General features: G+C 41.9%; 2 protein-coding genes across 3 annotated transcripts in view; one reads left to right on the top strand and one right to left on the bottom strand.

Moving 5' to 3' along the window:
- Positions 1 to 116: 116 nt before the first annotated feature.
- LOC133471810 (protein phosphatase 1H-like) lies at positions 117 to 9,193 on the bottom strand. The gene is made up of 10 exons (XM_061761798.1): positions 8,474 to 9,193; positions 6,110 to 6,299; positions 5,103 to 5,474; positions 4,743 to 4,855; positions 4,558 to 4,642; positions 3,564 to 3,682; positions 2,903 to 2,966; positions 2,726 to 2,833; positions 2,458 to 2,609; positions 117 to 1,847 (listed from the first exon to the last, which is right to left on the bottom strand). The coding sequence occupies exons 1-10, from the start codon at positions 8,707 to 8,709 to the stop codon at positions 1,700 to 1,702; spliced, it is 1,587 nt and encodes a 528-aa protein (XP_061617782.1). The 5' UTR covers positions 8,710 to 9,193; the 3' UTR covers positions 117 to 1,699.
- il17rel (interleukin 17 receptor E-like) overlaps positions 8,563 to 16,943 on the top strand; it is a 26,791-nt gene continuing 18,410 nt past the window's right edge. Inside the window, exons 1-18 of one of the 2 annotated variants that reach the window (XM_061761796.1) lie at positions 8,563 to 8,701; positions 10,284 to 10,586; positions 11,029 to 11,056; positions 11,208 to 11,357; positions 11,455 to 11,561; positions 12,267 to 12,381; positions 12,836 to 12,880; positions 12,942 to 13,081; positions 13,237 to 13,308; positions 13,384 to 13,438; positions 13,831 to 13,994; positions 14,539 to 14,583; positions 14,792 to 14,846; positions 15,458 to 15,594; positions 15,668 to 15,721; positions 15,797 to 15,857; positions 16,303 to 16,416; positions 16,492 to 16,543. In XM_061761796.1, the coding sequence (XP_061617780.1) occupies positions 8,660 to 8,701; positions 10,284 to 10,586; positions 11,029 to 11,056; positions 11,208 to 11,357; positions 11,455 to 11,561; positions 12,267 to 12,381; positions 12,836 to 12,880; positions 12,942 to 13,081; positions 13,237 to 13,308; positions 13,384 to 13,438; positions 13,831 to 13,994; positions 14,539 to 14,583; positions 14,792 to 14,846; positions 15,458 to 15,594; positions 15,668 to 15,721; positions 15,797 to 15,857; positions 16,303 to 16,416; positions 16,492 to 16,543 (1,739 nt within the window). In that variant the 5' untranslated portion in view covers positions 8,563 to 8,659. The remainder of the gene's footprint in view (positions 8,702 to 10,283; positions 10,587 to 11,028; positions 11,057 to 11,207; positions 11,358 to 11,454; positions 11,562 to 12,266; positions 12,382 to 12,835; positions 12,881 to 12,941; positions 13,082 to 13,236; positions 13,309 to 13,383; positions 13,439 to 13,830; positions 13,995 to 14,538; positions 14,584 to 14,791; positions 14,847 to 15,457; positions 15,595 to 15,667; positions 15,722 to 15,796; positions 15,858 to 16,302; positions 16,417 to 16,491; positions 16,544 to 16,943) is intronic. The other variant, XM_061761797.1, reaches the window with a different exon arrangement.

Genomic DNA, 16,943 nt, shown 5'->3' with positions numbered 1-16,943 from the left:
CAATGGCAAAAAGACAAAAAAAAATGTTGCCGTGGTGGCAACCCTACATCCTTTAGTCTTGCTATTCTGTTTTGTGCTAACCTGCCTCTTAAGAAGGAATTTAGATCAGACAAAAAGACAATCATTTTTTGTTTATTCATCCCACCCCTCGTAACAGTAGTGTTGCACAATTCAGGAAACATTAAAATAAAGTCTTGTTTTGGGGCTTCTGGAGGAACCTGATCCAAAAGGTTCAAAAGTTGACATTCACAAAGCAGGAAAGTCACGAGGCCACTTCAATGCTGATTTTGCTATACAAGTGGAATTCCCCCACTCCCACACAAAAAAAAAATTAAAAAACATATTACAAGTACGACAACTTCAGAGAGGGAAGCAGACGGAATGGACACAGCCATCCCTTAGTCTGCTGTGACACATTGATAATAATACACCAACCTTGAGGATGCTCTCTATCAACCAGTTTGAGCCAACATTGAACCTGAGTTGATGTGCAGAAGTTGGGTGGCACAATGGGATGGGGGGAGGGGGCAAAAAAAGCAATTACATTCATCTAATGGATAGAAATGAAGGCTGAATGACGAGTCAAGCGAGGATGAACATTCAACACGAGCCCTGATGCGATATGTTTCACATCAGAAGATACAATATCAGGCTTTAAATTGTATTTTTTTTTTACGACCAACAACAGCACACAAAAAGCATATGAACTCTATTTAAATGCATTTCTCATGGAATGTACAGGAGGAAAAATGCAGGTAGCCAATAGGTTGTAAAAATGGAGGGGAAAAAATGAGGCAAACCATGACACAATGCATTCCTCATTCTTCCCTCTGCACATCTTTTAGATTCACTTGCTCTTTTTCCAGTGTCATGCTGCCAAAACAGTCACTGAAACCCCAAAACATTATAAAACGCTGCAATCACAACTAAACCTAAACAGTGACACTCGATTTAGCGAAACGACAAGTTACAGGAATACAAATTCAGTCTATGTTGTGGAAACCTTTGCTCCCAATAAGTCGATGCATGCACAAAACAACAGAGAGCCATTATTTCTTCCTCTATGTTCTTTTTAAGTGATGTGGGTCGAATTAAAGTGCAATCAAGCCATTTAATGGAGTGCATTCAAACAACTTATCTGATAAAGTGATCATTTTCAGGGAATTGTTTATGCTTTAAACCGCTATTGATTTATTTGAATGAACATTTTCAATCACTTGCAGGGATGCTGGCATTTTATTTTATTTTTTTTTAAAGCGTGGCCTTCACTTGAGATCGAGAGGCCTAAATGGCTCCTGCTGAGACCGAGATACAGTCATTCATAAAGTAGATCCTTGAAAGCTACATTGTGGCAAAAAAAAAAAAAAAAGCCACAATGTTCTATTTTATGGTTAGTTTGTGAGCACCTAAAAAGATAGATTATATGGACTCATTATGGACACCTGACTTGTTTTAGCTGAATAAAAGTGTCCCTGAAATTAGTCCATATTGCTGCAGTCTCTTGGGTCACAATGCTGCTTACTTCCTCAAGAGGCAATAGTGAGTCAGTGTAGCCCAGTTTTGTGGCCCTAACTAGCAGGACAGTGAACTCCTGCTTGCACCACAATGTTTTGGCTGACCACTCCAACATAAACATAGTTAAATGTGCAAAAAGGATTCAGGGGGGACCTTATTAAAGGAATTGTTCATCGTTTGCGGCTCAGGGCTGACGGTTGCCGTACATCAGCGGTATGATGAAGACGGAGATGTCGTCCCCGGAGCCCAGGCGCTCGTTGGTGATCCTCCAGCCTCGATCCCTTAACACGCCACGCGCTCGCATCACCAAATCTTGCGCTGCCATTGTATACCTAACCACGAGAGGAGTCGTGTTCAGGAAGTCAGCAATGATGTCATTGTAATAGACCACAATGCATCCTGTACATTTTCTTCTACTTGGCAACAGAAATTTTTTATTTCTAAAACGGACAAGTGCCGCCATGTTTGTAATTTCTTTGGAGTATTTATAAATTTTTATTTAGTATTTATATTTAGTGAATTATTCAACAATAATAAAAATGTTAGTCTTACAACTATTAAATAATATAAGTTAAAAAAATAAGTAAAAAAGTTTGTCAGTAAAAAAAATATGTAAAATAGTTGCATTTTATTGATCAGATAATTCCTATTTTATTCATAATGTAATTGCAATTAGTTAACCAAGTATTCAATAAATAAATGAAAATCTTAAATGTACGTCTACATTTTTTAACAGAGGGGTCAGATCATAAATGAGGTAAAAAAAAAAAAAGAATTCACATTTCCATGCAAAATATTTACGTTCTATTCAGTAGGCCTGGTATTTCATGGTTAAAAAGAGGTAAATGTAAAATATGAAACAATATATTTTCAGTTTTTAGCCTTACAAATACTGCATATGTAAAAGAGTTTCAAGGAAAAAAAGAAAAAAAAAAGTCCAACCTGTGAAGGTCGTCAGGGTCACAGTTAGCAAGAAAGGTGGAGACCGCCTCGGCGACTTCCTGATTGGACAGGACGTCCCACAGGCCATCGGTGCCCATCACCAGGATGTCGTCTGCGCCGTGCTCGTACTGCGTGAGGTTGTACACCTTCACCTGTGTAGGCCAAACAATAAAGTGGTGCTTTATTTTGGTATAGATCTGGATAAAAAGGTGCACATCCATTCCCCAATTTTGCAACCTCTTGAGTAATTTTTCCCAACAGCGCTCACCTCGGGAAGGCAGGACAGGAAGGGCTTGATGTAGATATTGGAGTCGTGAACTTTGAGGTCGTGGTCGCCGAGGCCACGCGTCACGCCGATGGTCGCCAAAACCCGAGCCTGGAAAATGTCACTCATTCCTTAAGTCAGAACTTTGGGTTCAAGTCTGAAGTCCCGAGTTAACCTTACTTTTTTCCCTTCGCCGTATATTAGCGGAAACTTGAGGTCTTCGTCCTCAACCGTCTTGTACGCCCTGTTTTGAAGAGAGACGAGTAAAGATGTATGACATACAAACAGTTGCAGGAAAAAGTATGTGAACTTTTAAACATTTATTGCCTGGATTTCCACTTAATAATAACATTCACTGCCATTGTCGGCTTTAGAAGTCAAATATCCATGTTAAGTGGGAGCTCTGGCAGTGAATGAGTTTAAATTGGTCATAAAATGTGATCTGATCTTTGTCTTAGTCCCAATTGACAAACACAGGCGCAAACTCAAAACTGTTGAATTACAATAATACAAGCTGTAAAAAGTCATAATACTACGAAAATGTCATACATAAAAAAGGAGGAGGAAAAAAGTCATGTGGAAGACGTTGTAATATTACTAGTGAAAAGTTTGATTGCATGAAAAAGTAAATTACAAGGAGAAAGTTGTATAACATGTTTAAAACTTTTTGCATTGTGTTTTTTTATTTTTATTTTTTTATAGGGCAGCTTTTCCCCAACACCTCCAATCTTGTCACATTGATTGGACTCATGAAGTCACTCGCCGCAGGGTTTGCTTACTTTTTCCCACCCTTCAGTAACGTTTACATAAGTGTGCCCAGAGCGCCCCGTGTGTCACCTACCATCCGTTCATGGTGAAGTCCCTGTAGAGTATCCTCTTCCCGACTTCCTTCCGTTGGACCCTCCGCGGGAACTCCAGGTGCGTGAACTCATTGCCCAACAGGTGAGGCTGCATGAAACCCTGCGGGACGCACAAGCCGGCCAATGGGTGAGTCGGTCTTGCTTTTTCATTTAAATTGTAAAAATGTACTATCCCAACAAATTAAAAGGCAATACAATAATAAAAAAAAAAAAAGACAGACTTTCATGATTGAGAACAAACTGAAAAAAAAACAATGCATACAAATAACTATTATATCTAGTTCAGGCAACCAAATATTTTGTCTTTTTTTTAAAAATTGGAATCAAAGTGGGCTAATAATATTTTACATGGCACTTTCATATTTTAGTCCAAGCAGCTAAATACAGTAATCATGACATCTAATGTCTTTCAATTATAATTCAAGTTATATGATATTTTACTTGGCAAGTTAGGTTAAAAAAAAATAATTATGAAATATTATTTCTACTTAAAGCAATTAGGTAATTATATTTAATGTCTTTTGTTTGCAATCAAATTGATATGATAATATCATCAATTATAGCTAATATTTTACACTGCTATTTCAGCTAGAAAGACATAAGAAAATAATGTATTTAAAGGGTAGATTAGCAATTCAAGATAAAAATAATACATAAAATATGTATTTCTAGTTTGATCAACAAAATATTACAGTTAATGTTTTAATAATAAGCATGTAAGAAGGTGGCAAATTCAGCCAAATGAAAATTCATTATTTCTAGGCTATTTTTTTTTTATTAGTGATAAAATGAAAGCTATTTTGTTAAACAAAAAAATAGACTAGAGTTGATTGCAGATATGAACTTTTTTTTTTGTAACAGTTTTGTAAACTACATGTTTTTGCAATTCCAGTTCCACTATCCCACTACAATGTGTGTGCGTGTACGTGTATATCCATATATATATAGATATATATATATATTTTTTTTTAGTACCAGGAATTGTAGCCTCCGTCGTTCCGACTCCGGTGTGAATTCTGTTGACATGGGAACAATCTCATTGTTCCTGATAATGATGGCTCTGTCAATCAGACACAAAATACACAAGCTCTGTGAAAATGCGCGTTACGTTTCAAAGAAAAATCCGATCAATGTGATTTTCTTTTAAAAGACACACAGACCTGCTGTCGCCTGCATTGCCGACGTACAGCTTCCCCAGCATGTAGACCACAGTGAGGGCTGTGCAGCCTCCTGTGATGTTGTAGCCCTGCTTCTCCCTCTCAATCTGTGCATCCTGGACAAACAAAAACGGTGGATATTTTCACCGGGATTGGGATTAAAGCGGAGTAAAGTCTCAGTATGTCCAGGCTTTTTCCACTATGGGCCAGATATTTCACTTAAAAATGGAAGAGCGGGACGTCTTCATTGTTTACAGGCCAATAAAAAAATGTCCAGATGGCCCCTGGGCCAGACTTTGGACACCCCTGGACTAGGTGGTAAAACAGTAAGGTTTGAAAATGAAGCCTTGTAGCAGAGCCTACCATTTCTTTGAAGGCATTCTCCATGGCTCCAATCACCAAGCTCTCGTGCTGGACCTTCTTCTCAGTAAAGAACCGCGGCGGAGTTGGCGTGCTGCTGGGAGAGCCCGGCGCCCCGGCCGCACTCCGCAGCGACGCCGCCCGTGTCAGGGAGCGCTGGGGGCCTGGCGTGTTGCCCTGCAGGTAGGGGTGGCCGTCAGACTCCTCGCCCAGGACGGTGGGCGGCAGGGAGGCCAGGTTGTGCAGGATCTCGATAACGGCCTGCAGCTGACAGGCGATGTGGTGCTGGAGCAGGCGGGAGGCCACGACGGCGGCGCCGGAACCGGCGTGGCCGTCGAACAAGGCCCAGTAGTGGAATACTAGTCCCTCGTTGTCCTGTAAATGCAAAATAGAGTGTCCAACAACAGGTACACCTGCACAATTTAATGATAAAATTAAAACTTTGGCCTTAAAAAAATGATATGATTCTATTGGTACACACCTCCAGCATATCTGTGAATTTTGTCTTGAAACTGAATGCATTATTCACTGAGGAAAATGTAGAAAAATCCTAAATGACCTTATTACGAGTGCTGCCTTTCTCTAATTTCGCTCCTATTAAACTGCTAAAAGCCTCTAAGCTCTTATGAAGCTGGAGCCTGGGTCTTGGTTACGATGGTGTCCCCCCAGGGCTCACTTTTCAGTCCAATGCCTTTCTCCCTTTGCCTTCTTTTGATAAGTCTTAAACCTTACAGAAACTCCATTTAAAGTACCGGGTGATTGAAAAGTAACTCCCTCTTTTTAAGTAATTGTAAATTATTTCCGAACTATAATTCGTACAAGAAATGAACATGAGAAGAAAGTGTATTGCATGGAGTTTTATTTAAAATTCGATATGGGCGCCAGCATTAGCCACCAGTTTCTCAAGCCGCCTGGGACCCGCATTAACCGATTTCACAAAGAACTCTTGTGGGATGAAAGACATAACTTCTCGTATGCGCATACACATATTTGTGCATTTACGTACGTACCTCCCCGAGCTTGCTGTGCTCCAAGCGCAGCCCCGGGCCCTCGCCGTTGGGCAGGGAGTTGCGTCTCTTGGCCGTGGGGGTCTTGCTGGGCGTCGAGGGCGGGCAATAGCTCATGGGCCGCCTCCTGACCACCACCACCTCGCAGCACGCCTGGTCCTCGTTCAGAGCACTCTTTCCGGCATTAATCACTCTGGAGGAAAAAGGGATAATTAGGTTGGCCGAGCTTTTGTCAGCTGCCTGTTCGGGTTGCAAGTTTTCCATCAACTTGATTGGATATGATATTCCTATCAACACGGTTATATTATGGACACGTTGAGGGGTATTGCGCATGTGGGTCATTTTCATATAATTTGATCAATGACAGTAAAGACATGGCCCACTGAATTACCTTTTCAAAATCAATTCATTTTATTGACAAGAGTATTTTAATTATTGGCAGTCGTCATCATTTGAATGGTAATAATTGTTGCCAAGAAAAACAACAAATTTATTCTTCAGTTATATTTTTCAAACTCTTACCGTTATGTGCCCCAAATGAAGTTGTCTGAAGATGCTAATTACATTTTTGTATATGTAGGCTTGTTCTCCTATTGTTTAATATGCCTTTTCTATGAAAACTGAAAACTTTTTTTTACGCATCTTTACCATTATAGATCGAATTATATGACAATTAACCTGTATTTAACGAACAAGGTGAGTTTCCCCCCCCCCCAAAAAAAACAGCTTGCGATAGTTTCCACAGGAAAAAAACACAAATAGATCAAATTGTGAATAGCGAACAATTAATATGCAGGTGATTATTGCATAATAAAATACCTCGGCTGACTATATATTTAATTGTCAAAAGAGAATTTCATCCAAGAATGTACATTTCATTGAGATTTTTTTTTTCCCCCGTGTGAAAATGAATCAATATGAAGGGAAATTCAAATTATAACCAAATATTGTATTCAAATGAATCATTTATCAAATGTTTTTGTTTTGTTTTCTTATTCGGGTCAAAGAGGTAACGTTGCGGGGGGGGTGGGTGGTGATTGCTGCATAAAGTCCCAAAAAAGAGAAAAAAATGACATCAAAGTGAGCCTGGCTCACGTATTAGACATCTCCGGAGGGTGTGTGATAAATTAGCATGACTATTTTTAGACGCCGACTGTGGGTTGTTTTGTGCTCGGCAGCATCACTGACTCAGAGATGCAAGTTGCAGATGCGACAGTAGATGCGCGATTAAATAATGTCAACACATAGCGGATAACAACCAACCTGATCCATGACATGGAAACCATTTTGCGTGAACGGTTTGTGCGATTGACTGGTTACAATTTGGTTCCGTGGAAATTGGTTTACTGTATTTCCCCACAAGGAACACTTTCCCTTTTTTTTTTCCAAACAATAGATTTTTATGGTCTCGGTCTTGGTCTTGACCTGGTCTCGACTCCCAAAAGTCAGCACAAAACGCCTGTAGTTAAGCCGCGATAAACTGACTTGCGCCGTACGAGACAAAATAATTGCTTCATCAACTATTGATTTTAAGCTAAAACTGACAGCTTGTACCTCAGGGAGAATTTCTTGTGATTGTGAAAAATGTACTAGGGGCAGTATAATTTAATTTAAGATACTAATAGTAGATCCCCCCCCCCGAAATTTTGACAGTTTCAAATACTTTGAAACCGAAACAAGAGTCTACTTTGAGTGACCACTGTGACAAGCAAAGGAGTGGCAGACCACCGTGAGCAGTTAATCCTGGGAATCGTGCTAGGCTCCTGTTCTTCGCCTTTGATCCTGGACACCCTTTTTTTTTTTGCTGCTTCCCCAGACACATTTTGCAAACTTTTGAAAAGGTTTAGTGGTGGCTCCCCTTCCAAGACAAGGAATTCAATCACAGCGCTCTGTTCTGATGGGCATCCAATCATGATGCCATTTCCAAAATGGCCGACAGGAAGAGGACAGGCTGACACAAAACTTAAACACACACATAAACCTTCCGACAGTTATTTCAACTACAAACTGTGAACATTTCTGAAAAGAAATTCACTTATTAGTCGGTTCAATGACATAGGACTCATTGCTTCTTGACTGCCTCTTGCATAAGGAGTCATCATTTCGATGGATATTTCTGACCTTGCTTTCACGTCGTTCGTCGCATCCTGTTTTGCCACTTGTCATTTCTAAGCCACTCGGCCAGTTCCATGCAACGCGCACGCCAAATGACGTGCAGTGGGGTTGAAGGGTTACGCATAGCAGATGACAACAGGTGCATTTTCGAGACCCGCAAAGGTGTGCGCATGCGCTCCATCCAGATCATTGTTGTGATGCGCCCCCAAACCAAAGCCCGAGACCCCTTTGGGTGGCGCGGTGGAGACTTACTCAGCGTATCCGGTGGCCCACGGTAATCTCCTGGTCTCCTTTAGAATGAGGATGGGCCGGGCGATGTGATCCGCGGAGCACTCGATCTCATCCGGGGAGAGTCCGAGGAACTCCGGCCTCATGTAGGGGAATTTGAGCGGCAGGTCCGAGCCGGGGCCGCCGCCTCCGCCGGGGCCGCCGCCGGCCATGATTCCGCCCATGAAGCCGGCCACGGCGGATTTAACCCGGGTGAGCATATTGGTGGTGCGTCGCGGCGGGGTGTCCGGCGGCCGGGGCGCGGCGCCGCGGCTCCCTTTCCCCGGATTGGCCCCCAGCTCGGCCGCGCTGCTCGACGACAGGGCTCGACGAGGGAACGAGAGGCCGCGCGCTCGCCTGCTCAATGCGGCATCGATGGCACCGGGATCGGGGTGGAGGAATAGCGGCTAGGATGGCTTAGGCAAAGCCGGGCGCGCCTCCATGGAGAGCCAGAGACAACATCCCGGCCGTCGGGAACGCGGAATTAGCGGGTCACGTGACGCCTCCGTAAAGCCACGCTGCAAAAAAAATGCACCCTCTGCTTCCAGTGACGTCATCAAACGCGAGCGGTCGTGTAATTACTGTTTCATTAGAAAAAATACAATAAAATGCATCACAACTTGGAGGGTGGGGCCGAAAGTAGGTTTAGCCTCCACTTCACGGGAGGGAAAATCTCGGTTTCACCCATGTTTAGGATTGGAAATTGGGCTAAGTTTCAATTCTGGGTGCGCTCGTTTCCCCCTTTTTTTTTCTTTTTAACTGACGCACACAAAGCAAGCTCGTTTTGGGGCGGGGGGCATTTTTTGCAGCGTGCAGAGGATGAGCACTGCACAGCAGCTGACAGCAGGTTGAGGTTAAATCCTGCCCGGAGATGCTGGGACATCCGAGTGCATTATGCACTGCGAGCGCTTCGACTGACGATCGAAAGAAGCTGTGTCATTAGCGTCCTATTTCTAAAACAAACAACAACAACAAAAAAGTAACATTTAACCTGTTGATCAATGGAGTAAATTACAATGCAAAAAAAGTAGGTAGCATAATTGTTATTTCGTAATAGATCAAAATAAATCTGTTTTATAAAGGCCTGATGTCAGCTCGACGTGATGACGTCATAGTAACGACGTGATGCAATACACCTCGTGTCAGGACAGAGGGCGCTATTTACACATTCTTATCCAGAGATGAGGGAAATGATGGGCTTGTGATGATAATGACACTGAGTGACAATAAACGGCTATCAAGTGTAGAGAAAAAAAAAAAAAAGTTCCAAGACAGAAAATTCCCACCCGGTGATTCCCATAAGTGTATCGTGTGCTCATTTGAATTGTATGTCATGTTTTATTGACAAATTTCCCTTCCCACCCTCACTATTCATATAGTACCAGCACCATTGGTGCTTTTCCAGTCAATGATATTTGTTTCCTGTTCAGGAAAATGCAACATGTCCATGGTTTGCTTGTTGTGTGGTATTTTTCTTTCCATTATTGTACAACTTAAGTCAAAGGTTTGTTGCGTGAACGTCCTTTCTAGGAAGTCCAAACTTGTGTTATCGTGTCGAAAAAGGATTTCATGAGATTATATGTTAAGAGGGAATTCATTATCACTAAATATAATGTGTGCGTGTGTGTGTGTGCCACATTTTAGTTGATTTGGAGAAAACAAAATTTAATACATCTTTGGAGGTGCTTGCTTAACAGTGGGACTTGCAAGAAACACACTTTCGTTGTTGTTGTGTTGTATACACACATGGATCACACAACTTCCCTGTTTATTGCTAATAATAGAATCCTTGCAGTTTTGTTTTCCAGCAACACGTACTCATCCCTCTAGCTCCACCCCCATGATGAAGACATTTACCACCGAGTTTGTCTTTCCCTCCCCGCTCCATCACATCACCAGTTGGATGACATCAGCATCCCACATCACACAAATAAAAGAGCGGGAGCCGTGTAAAAACAAGTCCGGAGAAGAATCTGTTGTGGAGATGATGCTGTGGGCTGCCTTGCTGCTGTGGCACTCCGGTTTCGGTCTCTATGGAGCTGCTGCACAACTCATGGAGGTGGAAAGGATCGAGACATGCGGCACCAAGTGCTCTCAGGTAAAAAAGAAAAAGTGCATCCTTTTCATTCTTATTGAAGCTACAATGATTTTAGACCCCCCCCCCCCCCTCAAAAAAACAAAAACAAAAAACAATCAAAAAGGTGCTCTTGCAAAAGATGTTCGCATACTTTTAGAATCATTGGCTTGAATCTAAAGGTGGGATGTATTTACAGAATTTTCTGCTTCCTCAGTGAACAGCCTAAACAAGTCTTTAATGGACTTTCCATGTATGCTTGTTTGATTCATGAACTATTGTAGCAGTGACACTTGTTTGGAGAATTTTAAATCTGTGTTTGAAATCAGCACCTTGCTCAGAGAAAACCCAATGTCACCCAATTTAAAATCTCAAATGATGTACCCTTTAATAACAGGATTAATATGCATTGGTTTATAAATGATTCTGTTTATGTGACTAATTGGGAGCATTTTTTTTGTCACAGGGCCTTCAGTGCAAGACCAAGCCAGCATGTGAGTACACACACAAACTCCGCAGGCAAATACGTTGTCATTAGAAGAGTTACGACCAAATCCTGTCTGGTTAAACAGGAACCACGGTACACATGTAATGATGGAGGAAGTAAGCATTGCTGCTTTTTTAAAATGACCTTCTGTGTTACAGATTTTGTTCCTCCTCCGTGCCAGAAGCCCGCCGACGGGTTGGACACCTCGTCTGTTTTCCGCAACCTCAGCTTTACCACCGTCATGAGGTGCAAGGGGAGGCAGAAATGCTCGCTGCACCTTCGGATCAAGACTTCCGTACACCTTACAGGTGCCTACAAGTACATTTACTGTAAAACATTTTCTTGGATCCAAATCAGACTGCATACACAATTGCGCTAACATGCGTTTATGGTTTCGATCCCTAGAGTCCATCCATGGATTGTCTGTCTGTTTCGAGACGCCGGGACTGCTGCAGAAATGCCAAGTCATTAGCATCTCGAAGGCGTCCAGGCGGAAAATGGCAGGGATGGAGGTACTTGTCTCGTCATTGGAAACCGCAAACAAATCTCACGGCACACAAACCAACAAAAATGTCACAAAAAGTGGATACACAGCTTAATTATGTACCTTCTGCCTCAAGGGGAAGAGCATTTCATTTTTTTTGGGCCCCTCACTAGAGTCTGACCGATATGGAGTTTTGGAGCCCGATGCCGATTCTGACATTTGACAGAGTAAAATTCAGATGAATTGCCGATTAATTTTTAAAATATATAATGAAGAAAATAACTTTTTTTGGTCCCTTAATGCTTACAACAATAAAGATATGAATAACAGGGAGAACATTTGACTCTTTCATAATACGCAGTCTTTAGTGTTTGTTTAACTTCATAACAGAGAGAGAAATCGGTAGATTTTTTTTTTTGGGCCGATTTTTGCCTTTTTGTTTTTTTAATGTCATTATCTTTGCCTGACGTAATGTGTTGATGTGTTAAAAAAAGCAAAATCCGGCATCGGATTTGAAAAGGGCTAATATTGGCCGATTAAATTCGACGGCCGATTAATCGGTCGGACCCACCTGTCATACCTACCTGACATACATTATTTGTAGTAAATGAATAATCATTTTCAGACCAATGAAGGGAAATTGGATCATTTTCGGCCACAGTCATTTGGAATCACTGTTCTCAACCAAAGCAAATGGGCTTTTCCCTCTCCAAATCACCGCATGTCTTTGTAGGTGGAGGTGGAGAATGACTGCGTCGACGTTTATCCCCGGCAGCAACCAAGAGTGACCGTGACCACGTTCCCGAGCTACTGTGGAATAAGTCGGAGTAGTACCTACATGGCTCCAGGTACTGCAGTGTGCATTTTTCCCAGGATACATACAACTGTAAAACATTGTAAGTTTTGGGGCATGGTACAACCAACATAATAAAACAGAGCTGTCTATATGGTGAAAAAAACAAAATTCTCAACTTTCCAGGGCAAGAGCTATTGAGTGAGTTTTACATATTCAGCACAGTATATTTTTAACAGGACACATGTGCTTACGAAAGCTGATGAGTTTACGGGAATGTGAAACCAACATCAAAATCAGAACGCTGTCTATGGGTGAAAAACAAGCAAGCAGTTCTGTTTGGGACCCCTAAAATGACGTACCAGGATACATGCGCTTGAAACAATTGTTACATGTTGAGGCCCTCCAAAAGGTGATTCATATGTCAGAGTAATAATGCTAAACAATGATTGAATGGAGAACTAACAAGGAATTATTTTGTAAAAATGGTTGTGTTTGTCTCACTCCAGACTGCTCATGGAAGGATTTGAGAAGACACGTTCCTGAATGCATCGGTGAGTACACCTGAAAATGTCATGTGCGGTCTTGTTCTGTGACACTACCGACGTCTGGCAGCTGGCAGGATATCGCATGCCGTCAACCTGGAGAGAAAGGAGGTGCGCGTCACCGTGAGCGACGCTCTGCGGGATCAAGACTACCGAGTGCGACTGTGCCACAAAGATTTCATCTGCACCAGCACGGGGGCTGACGCTCTGGTAAGGCTACGGACATGAATCGGGAATTCACTATATCCAGATATGTAGCGGGGTCCACTCCGTTGAATTCAATAAAATAGACATTTCCCACTCCTGTGATTTCGAATTCATTTTGCCTATTAGAAATAAGGATAATCCCTTTGTTGTCCATCCAGATCAAGAAAGAGGAACCCAAAAAGAGTGTCGTTCTCGCCTTCTCCAGACCTTTGCCATGCCTGTGCATCGAGGTACAACCTCCCGCTGAGCATATAATCGTGACAGAGTCAGTTGACGCTCATCAATACGTTCGTCGCTCTGCACAGGGCTGGTCTGCGGTGATCGACGCGCCCAGAGTCCAGGTCTGCCCTTTCAAAGACAGTGAGTTGACACTTTGGTTTGTTTGTTTGTTTGTTTGTTTGTTTGTTAGTTTGAGAAGGAGGTAAGTACTTTTTCACAGCAATGTACATATTGACTTTTGACTTTTAATCAATATTCATGTTCACGCATCGTACTCGTGGTACACAGGATCCCTTTAGTGACTTGTGAAATCATCGCTGAATGAAATGTTTAAACTGTGCTAATGTTACAGTGACTTCAACTTTTAACATTTAATCCGGCACAGTACATTTAAGTCATATTTAACTTTACAGTGCAATACTTTTGGATTTAATCTTATAGAACTCGATATGTTCCACATACAAATCTGCAATATAGCTGGGGAACACTGTACTCCCAAAAACATTGAGGATTGACATCGTGGGTCCACGCAGGCACGGAGGAGATGTGGCACGGGATCCATTTCGAGCCGCTGGCGGAGGCGCTTTCGTGGGAACCCGCCTGCCCGCTCTCGGCCCACGTGGCGCTGTGCCAAAGGGAGGAAAACGGTGGCTGCTCGGATCTGGAGGGAGCCTGGCGAAATATCAGCAGGGGAAAGGTGGCAGAAACACGATGAGACAGAAACACATTGTCATTCATTCATCTACTGAGTCTACGATGACTCAGGGCTTCATCACACTGCTGTGACATGTTATCAGTTTTATAGAGCTGAGTCACAGTGTTGTAAGTGTAACTGTTCATTCTTTATACTCGCCGTCAGTTTCGATTGTTATCAATTACAGGTATCAACTACCAAACACATTAGCCGTACCTTGCGGCATCTCGTGGAAGAACATTTACAGGAATTGTTTTACCTGTCACTGGCAAAGATACAGTGTTTGTAGTAAATGAATTGAAATTGGATGGCACAGTGGTTGGGAATCGATGGTCGAGTCATGTGAAATCCTGCTTACGCACGTGCAAGCCTGATGGCATTCAAGTTGTGAACATTCTTCGGGTGAATTCTTTCTCTCAAAAGCACTTAGGACTCGAGTCAAACAAAAACGTAGGAGCAATGAGGCATGAGGTGCGGATGCATCAGCAGCCCTTGTACATGGAATGTTTGGGAGAACTCACAAACAATGTCAAATGTCGCCTTTCAGATAACATTCGCAAAAGTGGACCCTCACCCTCGACTTTGCATGAAGGTAACAGCAACATATATATATTGAACAAATTAATTCCAAGAATTGCATGAAAAAAATAAATAAATGGAAGAAAAGTCAAGCTAGAATGTTCAAATATTATCGGAATATAAAACAATTCCCACATAAAAACAAGTTGTTTGTGTATTAAATATAATAAAATTGTATTTTGTGATGGTCTTTTTAATTTTTATTTTATTTTTATTTTCAGTTCACTGTTGGCAACCAGTCTTGGATCAGGTGCCCTTTTGTCGGGAGATTGCACGGTATGACTTTTTCATCATCATCATCATCATCATCATCATCATAATAGTAGTAATCGGCACCATCTTGTGGCATCTTGGTGCCAAGGAGCGTCACGTAGCGCTTGGCTGCCAACTTGTAGCATCTCGGTGCCAAGAAACGGTGTTGAAATGAGTTGAGGAGCTTCGTGTAGCATGTGTATCTTCATGTATATATAGTGCTATTTTTCATTGCACTAGATGTGAGTGAGTAATGCAAATGATTTGTGTATGTTTGTGAATCCTACGTAACTGATGCACTTCATGTTAGTCGATAGGCGCGAGTAATGTAATCTACAGTATGTGAGTATATTTGCGTATTCTTTGTTCAGTCATGCACTTTGTACTGTATAGGTGTGAACCATAGAATTTGCGTGTATACTGAATATGCATAAATGTTTTGCCACCCCGCATCTCTTCTAATTTTACATTTCTACACGTTTGCACATTTTTTCATACCTGCCACAGGGACTGCGGATGGAAATTAGCTACAAAGCATCTGTACTTCTTAAATTTTGTATTATTATTATTATTTTATGTTTATTTTTTTCGCACATTGTCCAGACAAATAAACCAAAAAAAGGTGTTATTTCTAGCATGGGATGTGACCTTGACACAACAAGATGCGAAGTTGACGTCGTACATCAATGCCACTTTCCACGTTAATGCGTGCACGCCATCCCAAGGCTCTGCTGTGTGTCGCACTGCGGGGACACACACTACTGTGCACGTGGTAGGTATTAAAAGTGAGCATCTTTACATTATGTCGACAAGAAACCATGGTAACCGTGATATCTTTTCGTCAGCGGGAGCGCTCGACCGTTGGCTTGACCTTGGCAGACGTTCACACTTGTCTTTATGTGAGTTTTCAGGATTATTAATGCTCATCAGTTCGTCGACAAGAGACTTTAATGCGTGTATTTGTGCTTGCACAGGTGAGGCGGATCGATGTACAGTACGCCGCCACAGTCGTTCGCTGTTTCACCCAGCAACCCAGTAAGCAGGCTTCAATTTTTGGGCATTTTGATGATAACATTAGTGGTACTTTAACTCACAAGATTAATTAATTCCAGGACTCGTTGGGCTCTATGCTGGCCATTTTTGTCAACCTCGCTTCCTTTTTTTTTTTTTTTTTGGAACAGTTTAGTTTGTAACGAAACACCCCAAGTGTGGGGATTTTTGTCTGAATTTGTAATTTTTTAAAAATTGTTTCCTATTTTTTTTGCCAATTCGAAGCCATGGAAACTACATTTTTTAAAATTCTTTGTTATTTACTGGATTGACTCATATAATTTGGGTAAAATGGTTTACATTCTTGACCTGACACAAATATCTTTATTTCATCCTAAAGTACAGCGTTTGAGTCATTTTGCCACCTCTGGGCACGTGTAAGTCTAGGTACCATTGTGTTTGTGTATTTGATTGTCAATTTTCTTCACAGGTCAGGCGTTTCCTCTCGTCGCCACGCAAGCCACTTGGAACTCCATCCCGCTTCGTCTTTGCCTCTCCGCGGTCGTCCTTGTCGTGGCCTCGGCGTTTCTTGTTATGTTCACAGGTAAAATGCGGGGCGCGTGGTTTACCTCATGTTCTGAGCAGCGAGTGCATTTCCTCTTGTGTTTTCCTGTTGTAGTTTATCAGAGGGGAAAGCCCACGGAGATCCAGTTCCTTGGAAGAGTCAACAAGTGAGTCAGGTCTTTCCTCCCACAATCTTGTTCCCATCACTTAATACTTGACACTTTTTTTTTTTTTTTGTCACATTCCAGTCTCATTTATGACTCTTGTGAACAATAATAAAGTCAAGGAAAATTTCAATTTTTTTCACTAGCAGTTCGCTTTGTTGGTTTGCTCCAATTTATAAATTCTCGTGATTCAAACAAGGCGGTCAGTCAGCATTACTCGTGTGTATGTGTGTACGCCAAATGAACTCAGACCTCTTTAAAATGCCCCATCAGCACTTTCACATTTTTTTATCGTCAGTGTGTTTTGATCTCCCGCTTAGTCACAGGTTGTTTCTCAACGTGCGCTCATGTCTTTTTTTTTTATCATTATTTGGCTGTTCCCGTCCAAAGTCTGCACGATTCA

The sequence above is a fragment of the Phyllopteryx taeniolatus genome, chromosome 22 (assembly GCF_024500385.1).
Source record: "Phyllopteryx taeniolatus isolate TA_2022b chromosome 22, UOR_Ptae_1.2, whole genome shotgun sequence".
Taxonomy (NCBI): domain Eukaryota; kingdom Metazoa; phylum Chordata; class Actinopteri; order Syngnathiformes; family Syngnathidae; genus Phyllopteryx; species Phyllopteryx taeniolatus.
The sequence above is the reverse complement of the archived record's forward strand: the minus strand, read 5'-3'. Positions and strand labels throughout refer to the sequence as shown.